The sequence below is a fragment of the Amyelois transitella genome, chromosome 22, assembly GCF_032362555.1.
Source record: "Amyelois transitella isolate CPQ chromosome 22, ilAmyTran1.1, whole genome shotgun sequence".
Taxonomy (NCBI): Eukaryota; Metazoa; Arthropoda; class Insecta; order Lepidoptera; family Pyralidae; genus Amyelois; species Amyelois transitella.
In genome coordinates this window covers 4,275,722-4,289,458 of record NC_083525.1, presented here as the reverse complement: position 1 = coordinate 4,289,458, position 13,737 = coordinate 4,275,722, and the positions used below count along the sequence as shown (strand labels likewise).

Below are 13,737 nucleotides of genomic sequence, written 5' to 3'. Positions count from 1 at the left end.
AATTCCATTTAAAATATCGCGCCAAAACGCGGATACCTGTCAAACGGCCGCTGTGACGTCACGCGTTATAAAATATTGTCGAAGTTGTATGTATGTAATAGTTATTTCGTAGTTGTGTGATAATAATATGAATTCAAAATTTTATAAATATTGTGCGGTGCCGCAGTGTAAAAGTACAACTATTAAAACACCTGAAAACTGTTTATTCACGTTCCACGTACAAAAACGATGCGGAAAAAGTGTAAAACACAAAGTAAAATGTATTTATGTGAGGATCATTTTGATGTAAGTTTGATAATATTTGTTACATTTACTTGTACATATTATAATATTTTTTCTCTTCAAGTTTTCAAAGACGAAAACTCGAATTTTTAGGTTAGAAATAATGTAAACAATGTTTCGTTCTTTCATTATAGTTGGCTAATGATATGGCAAAATCATATTATTTCGTTTTTACCTTATAATTTAAAAATACCTACTATTGCTATAATAATGTATCTTGAGTAGGTATATTTCTTACATGGATGTCTTCACATTTCTAAATTCAGCAGAGCAGAAGTTACTATTTGTTGCGAAGAAATTAGCCACCGTAAAGCAATCAATTCTTGGCAAATTTAAACTATCTGCCTTAATATATCCACTTTCCATTATGGGAAAGCCTTTAAAAATTTATTCAAAAAGATAATCGGACGGAAATCACGGTAATAATATGATCCAAATATCAACAAACACCATAATACTTGACAACGAAAATTCTTGTATTGCAACGCGTGACATCACGCGTTTTGATTGGTGTTCATTGTCACGTGACTTGAGGGTGAAATATTTTATTACATTTTATTAAATAAAAAAATAATCCCTTGTTTATTGAGGAAAATATTGTGTTTTTTATTATTTTTACTATAGAAACTACCTTTTCGTAGTAAACTTTTATACTTATTTGAGTACAGTCCACATCCCTATTATAACATTAAGAAACCACTACAAATAAATCCTCGGTTTCATCATAGGAAAGTGCTTGCAACCACTGAAACAACACTTTTTTACAGTTGAACTTATTTAGATTATAAATAGATATCTGAGCGTGAATTTTTTTATAAAGAAAAGGTCCAAGATAATATAAGAATCTTTTTATAAACTCTGTTTGAACTGTGGGAAGATCGATACGAAGCCTATTATCTCTGAGCAAGGGTTGAGGAGTATAGGGAAGTCGGGTATGTTGCTGAGTCACAACGGCCTGTACAAAGAGCTGCCTCACTGTAAGCACTCCACAAATTTTGTAAAGTTCAGTCGTGGGGAAAAAAAATGGCTTGAAAGTGCAGACTTTCAAGACAGCCCTCTGAGCTCTTTCGACCCTGATAAGGTGGGATTTGGCTGCACCGCCCCAAGAAGGGATACAGTACGCAACGATAGATTGACATAAGGCCAAGTAAGTCATACGCAATACCTCTGCGCTCGCTACAGTGCGAAGTTTCTTAAATACGTAAATGAGTTTCCTGATGCGACTGGACAGCAATGTAATGTGAGGGACAAAAGTAAGATGTTGGTCAATTGTAACCCCAAGATATTTAGTCGAGCTTTTATTTTCCAGTCTGGGGCAATTACAGGAGTTTTCATAGCATTGGGAAGACATATTGCAATGCGAAATCAGATAGTGTTCATTAGGATTTGGCCGATTTACTTTTCTTATAGTAAAGGCAACGTAGTTAGTTTTATTGACGTTTAGTGTCAAAAAATTGTCGTTAAGCCACTCCTGCACACAGTTGAATCCCATTTGAGCTGCTTTAAAAGTATCAGTCCATGTTTCTCCCGTAAAAATGAGTGCTGTGTCGTCTGCAAATGACACTATTTTACCATTAGGAAGAAGAAGATTGCATAATTCATTCATGTAAACTAAGAACAAGCATGGACCCAAGATACTTCCTTGCGGGACTCCGTGGGACACTGTGAGATCTGAACTAGTGAACGACCCTATCTTTACGCGTTGGATACGATCAGTTAAGTAGTCCTTAAGTAATTCCAGCTGCACCCCCCTAATACCCATATTCTCCAACTTGGTAATGAGCAATGGTATTGACACTGTATCGAAGGCCTTTTTAAAATCCAGAAACATAACAATACATTTAAGATTGGAGTCCAGCGCCCTGGATACACTGTCAACAACGGTTTCAACGGCTTGAGAAGTTGATTTGCACGAACGGAAGCCAAATTGGTTTGCGGATAAAAGAGAAGTACGCTCCAGGTAGTCCATTAAGGCTTTGTGTAAAATACGCTCCAATATTTTAGAGAGTGCAGTTAAAATACTAATGGGACGAAAATTATCGATAACATCGTTACTACCAGATTTATGTATGGGATGGACTACTGCAATTTTAAGAGAGCTGGGAAAAATGCCTTTACTAATACATAAATTACAAATGTGAGCAATAACAGAAGTGAAATGTTTTTTGTACCTTTTAAGGATTTTTGAGGAAATATTATCCCAGCCCGGCGCTGCGTCTGTCCTCAAGGAATCTATAGTAACGCTTATATCGTCGTCGTCGATGTTGTTTAACACAAATGAGAAAGGAGTGGGTAAAGGCTTAGAAGAAGCAGAATTTGGAGTGATTTGCAATGCAAGAGTCCTCCCAATGCTACAGAAGTATTCATTCACATGATTCACAGATTGTGCAGGAGTAGATTTAATAGATAATAAGGTTTCAGAATGAATAGAAGGTTTATTCATATCTGTTGCTCTTTTGATCGCTTCCCATAATTTTTTCGAGTTTGAGCCAGCTTTAAGTATTTCATTTTTATCGTATAATTTTTTTAACTTTTTGACTAGATTACATAAATAGTTCCTATATCTATTGTACGTAAGTTTAAGCGTATCATTATGTGGGTCTAGTTTTAAGCTTCTATGCATGTTGTCTCGATTTCGCATGCATCTGACCAAACCTGGGGTGATCCAGGGCTTTAAGGTACGTTTACGGCATGAAGTGGGTTTAATTTTGGAACTTGAATTAATACAACGATTCAGGGAATTAATGAAGTAAGCTGAAGCAAAGTCGGGATCGCAAGATTTTAATAAAGGGGTAAAATCTAAATTTTCTATTTCAGTATCAAGTAGAGGGTAGTCAATACAAAGCTTATATACTTGATTGATGGTAATTTTGTTAGTAGAAAGAGCGAGAAGAACTGGATGGTGGTCGGTTATTACTGAGTCCATTACGAAGGTCATAGCAGAATAATTAGTTTTAAGAATAAAGTGATCGAGGCAAGAGTCATTCCGAGTCGCCAGTTTATGAGTTGGAAGAAGGCCGTGGAACGCTACAAGATTCAAGTATTGGGTAGTGTCGTCATCCTCATCTTTGACTAAATTTATGTTTATGTCGCCTACGATCATTATCGTTCTGAAATTACTTAATTTTGTTAAAATATTATCGAGGGAATTTAGGAATTTAGAAATATTACGATATGAGGGGGATCTGTATATTGCAATGATGGCAGTATGTTGACCTATCCTAATGATCACATTGTTTGAGTCTTCGAGGTTATAGCTAATTGACACCACATCAAGTATGGATTTTAATATAATCCAAAATTGGCTGCCACAGGACATCCTGGCCATTTTCAGTATAGCCATTTCTGTTATGTATTACAACTATGTACCCATAATAATTAAATATTTGAAATTGATACTATTGTGGAAATGTACATCGAAATGTACACTTGGCGAGTAAGTATTTGCATATTTTTACATTGCTTTGTTAAAAAATTTACATTCTATTTTATTTTATCAATGTTTTTTAACAAAGTTAAATATTATATGTATCAGGAATGATTTATTATCATGAAATTAATGTTACAAATTAAAATGATTACTTATTTGCTATGCATTTTGAACAATACTGTGCGCGTAACCTAGAAAAGATTAACTTATAAGTAGGTTTATGCGCGCCAAATATAATATGGTTTGACCTTATCTTTAAATACAGTATAAAGCTTTAGTATAATATAAACCTTATCTTTAAATAATGAATTAATAGAAAAAAAATTACATCGTATCAAAATTTACACATTATAAAACTATGACTAGCAACAATGCGTAAAACTAAAGCACCGTATGAAAGCTCCCTTATATAGTTGTAGATTATTTATGTTAAGTTCTCATGTTCTGTAGAATCCCTTCTAAAGTCATTAAATCATATAACATTATAATAAATACTCTTTGGAACAAAGTAAAGCTTGACTAGTGCTGTATCTTTTTCCTTGTCTTTGTCGTTTAGAACATATAGATTATAAATAATAGTACCTAATTGGTAGAGCTGTCTCCAAATTGAATTAAAAACTTGTCTTATGATGTTAATATTGAATTAAAATACTTACTGTTAATATTAAAAGGGATAACATAAAAATAAAATTACTTCTCCTAAACCTTACAATAATTCGATACAGTATACTCATACATACATTTCATTGTTGGTATTGAATTGATGATGTCTTGCAAATGCATATCTTCCAATATATATGAATAAAAAATACAAAAAATTCTTTCTAAACTAACTAGATCCGGAAGCTTAACAATGTATTAAGCATATTAACTTGTATAATTAAAAATCTATCACGTACTAAATACTCTAAATACTTGTAACACCCAGTCTTGCATTTAAATTGAATGTTGCGTAAGTACAGAATTAATATATCATACATAATGAATCCTCTGTAAAGCGCGCATTAAGCACGGCCTTCGTTGAAATCCTTAGCTCATTACCTCATATTTGTAAAGTTTAAAATAGCATTACTTATACACATTTATGTTCCACTTTTGTTTCCGTAGATTTAACATATATTTACACCAGTTTATTAAGAGTGGACGATAACGGGTCAGAGGACCCCGGGGCCCCAAAACACTTCTGTGGAGGGTTCACCCGGGAACATGCAGAGATGAGAGAGACATGAGAGAGACGTGTTGGAAATGAAATCTACTGACATACACACACACGGTGACAGAGTGTGTAAATAAAAATAACAAAAAAAAATCGTGTATTTCTTAGGTACCGAAATAAAGGCAAACAATGTTGATAGGTCTTTTTGTTGAATAATGAATTTGATAAAATTCTTCTCATGACTATTAATTAAAGTTAAGAATCGTTCAAGGTTGCTTATTGTTTACCTAATGGATTACTTATAGTATTGACCATTCCAAAGCTTACAGTGCATAGGTCCATATTTGCCTTTCATTTTCTGTCTCTCGTTCAACGCAGCGAAATTTTTTTGCATTCTCATCCTAAGCTACTCCAGCTTTGACACTGCTGAATACAGCATATAAATAATTTTGCTCCATTATTAAAAAGCGATTATTGATTTAGGTTTTCAAATATTCGCACACTATGTTATACGATTAATAAAATTAAGCTAACTATCACTATAATTGTATGACTGTTTATTTTAAATGCGCCATTGCAATAGTCCCCGCGACAGTAGCAATGTGTGCCTGTGGTCAGTCGCTCGCTGTCCTTCTCAACTTTGCAGCCTTCTTCGTACACTTCGTATATCTTGGTCACGTGGGTCCATTTGCCGCCTATGTTCCTTTGGTCTCCGTTCAAAGTTTGAGCAGCGCAGCCTCGTTGGTAGGTCGTTGTTACTGGAAAAGACATTTTGTGTATGTTACTAAAAAATGCACTGTGTATACAATTGCAATGTGAACAGAATACCAGTGACATGTTAAAACTTTAATTTAATTTAAAAAACCATGACAAAATGAAATAAAGTTGCTAATGTAAGTGGCGATTCCAGTAAACTACCACACCTTACTGACTGCCTGCCCTCCAGACTTGTTAGCATAATTAATTTTGTTCGCTTTTATTTAATACATTTAGCCCAAGAGCCCGTGAACGCCAGACATACCTTATTTTGTAAAAGCTGAAAGTTTCTGTAAATATGCCTCTAGTACAGGTAGGAACGATCCCCACCTATGGTACTCAGGCAGTGGTTGCTTTGGCAGGTAGCAGGTAATAAAGGTATACTTTTTTCAACCTGAAATTCGTTAATTTGTAAAGCTCAATTTTTTGATATTTTATCCGTAATAATACACAAACTCGCGTTACTCATTGCCAGACACGTACTATGGTTGCAACCCCTTGCCAGACACCCCTAAACTATAATATTTTGTAACTTTACTTACTTCATTTTGTAAAATCTGAATTTAATACATATTTTTCGGGGAATTATTCAAACAACGTTTCTGTATTAGCCAGACATTTTTGAAGGTTCTATTATCCTGCCAGACGCATTGGAGTGAGCAAAAGATGCAAGAGTGCGGAGTATATGTAGTAACTGGAGCAAGTGGGACAGAGCTTTCGGTTTCTTGCGACGTTTCATTGCGCATCAGCTGTCGTTTATTATGCGGTCTCTTTTCTAATTTATCAAAAAAAAATATTAAATAAAAGCATTACATACAAAATTTTGAAAACAATGTTCATTAAGAATTATACAGGGTGACTTTTAATTCAACTGCATAAATTTAACTGTTAAGTGTACTCATCTATAGGATATTTAAAAACGTTAAAAGAAAAATATCGATTCATATTTCAGAAAGTACGAAAAAAAAATAAAAGTATCAAAATCCACGATCCTAAACACGTCATATCACCCCGGGCGGCGGAAAAGCGACGCTTAAGATTCAAAGGTCAACGATACAATTCATTTAGCTGAGCGATCTCGACAACTCTGTATTTTACTTGATCTTGATACAAGAAAAATAATTTATTTTTCAGACATTTATTTACATGTTTAGTTTTAATTTATTTTTGTAGTATTGGTCTTTAATAAAGCGTGTGACGTAGTTTTTAGGGCTTTTTAAATGTGAAAATGATGACGTTTAATTTAAATAAAAATAGGCTCAAACAGCTCAGAAACATGAGTGTAGTGTATGTTTAAAAGGATGCAGTTGTTTTAAATGTCACCCTGTATAACAAAATATTAATACTGTGAAAAAACGAAACAATTAATTCATATTATTTTTAAGTTATATGAAGTTCATTTTATAAAATAATCTCTTTATATTTGAGGTTATGTATTTTTCGTAATTTTAAAATAGTCTGATATTTTTTGAAAGTCTCCTCGTAAAATATTATAAAATCTTCACTACTTTTTTTTACAGACAAAGCAAACTCCGTCTTCTTTTTAGTCACTCATGATAGCACTTTATTAAAACTGGATCAAATTTATTTTACAACGAGCACAAATTAATATTACAACGTTTACTATGCGTGTATAACCGTCCGCTGAACGATACCCACTCTGTTCCACTCGCTCCAGTTACTACATATACTCCGCACTCTTGCAACTTTTGCTCACTCCAATGCGTCTGGCAGGATAATAGAACCTTCAAAAATGTCTGGCTAATACAGAAACTTTGTTTGAATAATTCCCCAAAAAATATGTATTAAATTCAGATTTTACAAAATGACGTAAGTAGAGTTACAAAATATTATATTTTAGGGGTGTCTGGCAAGGGGTTGCAACCATAGTACGTGTCTGGCAATGAGTAACGCGAGTTTGTGTATTATTACGGATAAAATATCAAAAAATTGAGCTTTACAAATTAACGAATTTCAGGTTGAAAAAAGTATACCTTTATTACCTGCTACCTGCCAAAGCAACCACTGCCTGAGTACCATAGGTGGGGATCGTTCCTACCTGTACTAGAGGCATATTTACAGAAACTTTCAGCTTTTACAAAATAAGGTATGTCTGGCGTTCACGGGCTCTTGCTCTAATTTAATGGTGACCCAATTGTTATCAATCATATTTCCTTCCTTGATCAAATTGGGGACGTCCTGGCGAAAGGTCGGGTCAAACCGACGAACTTGCATAAAGAGAATTATAAATATGGATGATGCGAAAGAAGTATGCAGTGATCGTGGCAAGATATATTCTCTGCCTACCCCTCTGGAATAGGGGCGTGATTTTATGAATCACAAACGAAGGTATGTTTGTATTGATACAGTACTTAAACGTACAATCACGTGTTTATCCCTCACGAGGAAGATAGAGCCAAAAGTTATGAAAAGACTACAAAGCCACGTTCAGTTGTATGGCTTGATGATGAAATTGATAACCAAATACTAAAAAAAAATAGTTCGTAATTTCTTGGTATCCCATACCACATGTTGCAATCCATATGTACTGCTGTATGCTCTTGCATTAGCACCGTCGGCAGCTGATAATTTATGCGTCACGCGCTGATTCAAGAAACGCATCCGGTATTTCCGATTGCAATTTGAAAAGCTCTTTTGCCTGCGTTCTTTCCTATCATACGTTTCAGTTATGTATCCTCTTAAACTAAACGTGTCCTTAAACAAATATTTAACTAGCTTTTGCTTCTGATTCATTTCTACACATTTTCCAGAAAGATTACCTATGTATTGATTCATTTTTTTTTTAATTTGTTTTTATTTATTTCACAATATATATAAAAAATAAATATATCTAGTACAGAACGATCATCATCCCTTTGGAAACGTCCAGAAATAAAGTAGGATATCAAATAAGTTCAGTGATTAAGCCGTAAGAATAATACAGCAATTTGTTTCTCTACTTAGTACCAAAATATCATGGTACTAATTCTTAGAATAAATTAGTCGTAAATTGTGTGGTCTGTTGACGACCTATTTTCCCTTACATGTGCATGCATGTTGAGTGCTCTTTAGCATTTGGCTATACAAGTTTAGGCGCGCCGTTCGCTATAAAAGTGGCGGCTCACATATAATAACCCTTATTTGGAAAATGGCAATCTTGAGTGGATGTGATTTTTATTACGTTATTGTGGATTGGATTAGTTTTAATTTATATCATTATTTTGGTATGAGGGTTGAAATCATAGAAATATAAATTCTGTGATTGAAACTAATTGCTGGAAATAGCGTGTAGATACTATATTGACGAGATATGGTTGTTGTTTATGTTTATTAAGTTACTTCGATAATTAATTTTACAACGAAGCGGTGATACTTTAGATACCTATTAAGTCTTGAAACGATTGATTATGTTAAACATAAAATAGCACACAAAAATGATGAGTAATAATTCATCTAAATCAACACTAAAGAACCCTTCGGCTCAGTTCACAATGAATTTGGACATACGGCATATGCCAAACATCGGAATCCGGGCTGTCCGACAGATGTGTCCTTTTCTTTTTATACAGTTGTTTTTATTTTGCTCTAGACTTTAATTAAGTTAATGCTAAGTCGATCCTAATTAATGTGTCTGTTCTGTAGGCAGCTTACGGATGACGTTCAGGTCACGAGGTCGTTGCCTCCGCCCAACGATCAGTACTTCAGCGCCGATATAAACACGTACAGCTTTTATGGTCATTCGTAATCTGCCATCGCAATAGTTTTATTGTTTCCTTTATTGTATTGCAATATTTTATTAGCAGTAGGCACAAGATGCCAGAGAGTGGCACTAAGATACCTGACAAATGAAAAGTCGTATGCCTTGAACCTGATGAATTATACTTTTACTTTGTTCTGTTTTCTAATAGTTCAGTAATTTTATGATTCTGATCAAGAAACTTCATCGTAAAAAATTGAGAAACACAATACAGATATTTGTGGATTTCATTTTCTAGATACTGCAAGGAAGCGATATATAAAATTGTCTTAATAAAATCAATTTTTTCAACTTCATGTTCTGTTTTATAGTTTATCAGTCTTTTATGTTTTTTTTTATCTCTTTTAGGTCATTTTTCTCTACTTATCGGGAGACCAAGATAAATAATTTCAATATTCTTTATCTGTTACATACTACGAGTAGATAGTGTCTCTTGCAGTAGACTTTACATGTGATATATATACATAGAAGAATTGATTCTGGCTTTAATTTTGGAATTTCAATTATCTCTATAATGTGACAGCAAGAGCCGTTTTATTATTGCATTAATAGATTTTAAGTTAGTACATTTTCTTTTTATATGTATAAATTACCACTTTATTACCCACTGCTATTAAGCAATTCCTCCTCCTAACATTGTCAACCTATAATTTCTTTCTATGTTTCATGGTACTCACCTCCAGTCCCAAAATCGAAATCGACCTGTGTCTTGAAGCACATGGTCGAGGAGTCGCAATCCACCACGTACATGTCGCTCATGTCGAATTTCTCGCACGGCTTGGTGTACCGTATGTCTTGGTAGTTGGAAGCTAAGGGCTCGCAGTAGTAGCACTTTAAGGCTTCTGCCCCTGGAAAGTTAAATGATGATTTTGAAGACATTTGTCACTCATATGTTATATCATGTCTTTATACTTTAAGTGGTAGGCAGAGTTACAAGGCTTGATACTCATGTTTAGCTGGATGGCTTAATTATGGAATTGAGATTCACAAATTGTGCTAGTCCATCGCCTATTTTTACCATTTCTCTATTTATTGAATGACTTTAAAGCGCAAATAAAGAGAATGATGAGCGTATGGAAGTAAGATACTTTTAAAGAGCCCTTTAGTATGGATATTTGACGATATTGGTATGAATGTTTTAATAAGGTAAATAATTCCTTTTTTGTTTCCATTTAACAAAACAAAGTATTGATTCCTGTTGCGTTGAGTAATATCATTACCTAGTTAATTTGATAAGGTTGATTTCCTATTAACTTTTGGAATATATACATGTTTTACCTGTTTATTTGCTTCTGCGTACACTATCATTTTACCGCTAATATTAACATAACTATAAACTTAGGGAACGTATACAAAGGTATGGTACGATTTGCGTTCATGCTAACACCGTATTGTTTTCAGAACGTACGACCATAAAACAATGTACGTGACCTACGTATTTGAAGCTCTCTAATTTAACTTCCCAAATACGAGTGGGTTGAAACAAAAATAACGCTGCAGGTGACATATATAAACCCACATACAGAATACTTATATAAAAGCTTTGCTCGTTACAAAGAATTGAAGATTTTACGAACCATTGTCTCGTCTTACTTAACAACAGCCAATAAATATTAATTAATCTTAAACGCTAGACATTTTTATTTCCAGAATTAAAACGTTAAAATTTTGTTTTAGCTCAATTAATCGTGCTAGCAATGTGTGTGCTTCAAGAATTCTTCATTGACCATATTTTTCTTGTTAGCCTCCAAACGCTTTGGGACTTGCAAAATTTCTTTATTTTATTGGAAACTTACAGCAAAACACAATAAAACAAGTCACTTATTCTACCCTAAGATCGCTTTATACAGTAGGTATGTTTTATTATGAAAAGAGTACGCTGATTTTCTAAGAACCTATTCAATCTGTTTCGTATAAGAACTCGTGACCTTTTGGTTAAAGGTCTTTATTTAATTTAATGGTAATGAAGCACAGATTATGTCGCAAGAAAAAGTTTTGTAACTATGTCTGGAAGTTCGATGACTTTTTGGCCGATTTTTAGGCTGTATGTAATCGTAGTATAAAAGAAAATCAAATAAAAACGTATGAGTAAATTTGTTAGTAATGTATTCTTGCCAATCGTTTGAAATTAAATAGAGTGAAAATGACAGTGTATGACGATCGGCAATTGTGAATGTGGAGCAAGCAAGGGGTGTTAGTAAAACATAGCAAGCGCATATCTGTTTTCTTTAATCTGCCTGTTCTTTGGGAAATAGGATTAACTTAATTTGCGATAATTAATTTAGAAGTTTTACTCAACATTTGTTTTTGGAAAGAACTACTCTATGCAGTCTGATACGATCAACCTTCATTACACCCACATACTTTGAAACAAAATACAAGCCATATGTATCAAGTTACCTTTAAAGGTTCGCTTGAAATATTCTTGCATATGTGTTTAAAAGTTATAATTTTGATGTTTACACGACTTCCTTGGCCCGTTTCTCTTAGGTAAAAACTCCAAATCGAATGTTGTCAGTTTAAAAGATCAAGTTTAATTACTTTATTACTGCTCATTGTCAAAATGTAAAATATACTGCTCTATATATAATTGTTTTATCTCATTCCTCATATAAGAGTCTTTCTTGGCGTTTTGGCAGTATTTTTTGTAGAGAGAAGAGCAACTTTTCCGTGTCTGTTCAACTTAACAAGCCACTTGTTCGAATAATTGTTATCTTGTGGTTAATTACCCAAAACCATTACTAGAGAGAACGAAAAATAAATAGGTCAAATTCAACTAAAAGTGATAACAAAACGAGTGGCACAGTGATAATACAAATTCATAATTATTCTTCTTTGTTTCACATTGTAAAAATTTTAACTGGCAATGTACCGATAAACTTTCGTTATTTATAAATCGTGTTGTTTGTAAAAATATTGAAACGACTTACAATTAAAAAACAAAATTATCGCCAACATAAGCAAAGTTTGATCCATATTATAAATGAAACTCCACTTAAAATTCCTGTGAAGAGCTAATAGCAGTTGTTCACTTTATAAAAACGATCGCGGATTTTAAAACAAACATTTGTGGCTAATTAACCGTTACGGAGTCGCCGTCGTGCCTCCATGTGTGAAACGAAACTGAAACCGACCGGCTATTGAGTTCGACTTGTGATTCACAGGAAGCAAGCCCAGTGGCGAAACGGTACATGTCCAAATATCGAATAATAAGGCTCTTAACACCCGGCAGCAGTGAGCTGAATCACTCGGCCGCGGTTAGCGCCGGCGCGAGACTAACCAACTTTTGACGGCTATCAGTGACGTTTTTTAAGAGGGAGCGCTTTTCATTCCAATGATCGGCCGATTTCGACTTGCCAATTTTTATTTTGGCATTGGCTATCGAGGTGCGGTTCTCTACTTATTAACATACGAGTATGTATTTCAATACAATAAGCCACCTGCTTTTTAGCGTGCTGTTTACGAATGTTGTCAATTAAGAGGGTTCTTTAGTCCATATTACCTATATTCTTACCTGTCGTTAATATATTTTTTATACATAATAATCAACCTTGTTTCAGTCTTAATAACAGTAGCTACCCTAGAGTCAAAGTAGGTACTACCACTGAAAAATGTTATGTTATAAAAAAAATCTGTTTCTTTTTCCAAATAATTACATTGAATTTACTTCAATACCACCTTTTACTCAAAAGCTATGACATGTAAGTGAACAACAAAATGAGGTAAATATTACCTTAACCTAGAATAGAAACTTCTTGTCTTCCTCCTGGCTTTTGTCCCGGTTACATCCTTATTACCACTCTGGAGAAGACCGCGGTGTTACCCTATGATCATGCAAGGATCATGGATTGGGTAAGTTGCAGGTTTTTACACAAAGTGACTTCCATCTGATCTCTGCAACCTTTACAGGGAAATCTAACCCGTATTAGATCATGGTTACACATCTAGTTGCCTGATTGTGCAGGTGTTTCCTCACGATATTTTCCCTTACCGTAAAAGCATCAATTAATATTTGAGTTGGCCGAGGTGGGATTTGAACCTGTGCCTTTATGCGCACCACACATCAATAATTAGAATAGAATATCTGTTAAGTTACCTTAAATCCACCTGGATTTAGAACGTTTACTTTTCTCAGATTTGTTTATTATATTGAAAGATACGTCTAATGCACCTGCTTTTCATTATCTAAGAAAAATATCTGTATCCGCTCCAGATACAAATACAATCACGAGTTAGATGAATTGCGTTTTCCCGTCCTATCTTCTATACATGTACCTACTTACATAAAACAAGTCAGTATTCTTAACGACGTAGATAGAGCGAACAGTCTTCAAAGCCACTCTCAGCTGGATGGAA

The 13,737-nt window shown here is 34.1% G+C and overlaps 2 protein-coding genes across 3 annotated transcripts in view; one reads left to right on the top strand and one right to left on the bottom strand.

Annotated features, from left to right (window-relative positions):
* The window catches only part of LOC106134172 (rabankyrin-5), a 46,249-nt gene that overhangs the window by 3,873 nt on the left and 28,639 nt on the right, over positions 1-13,737 (top strand). The gene's annotated exons all lie outside the window — the stretch shown is intronic.
* Positions 3,811-12,671, bottom strand: LOC106134174 (uncharacterized). Its single transcript, XM_013334149.2, has 3 exons — positions 12,312-12,671; positions 10,059-10,229; positions 3,811-5,626 (listed from the first exon to the last, which is right to left on the bottom strand). The coding sequence occupies exons 1-3, from the start codon at positions 12,355-12,357 to the stop codon at positions 5,376-5,378; spliced, it is 468 nt and encodes a 155-aa protein (XP_013189603.1). The 5' UTR covers positions 12,358-12,671; the 3' UTR covers positions 3,811-5,375.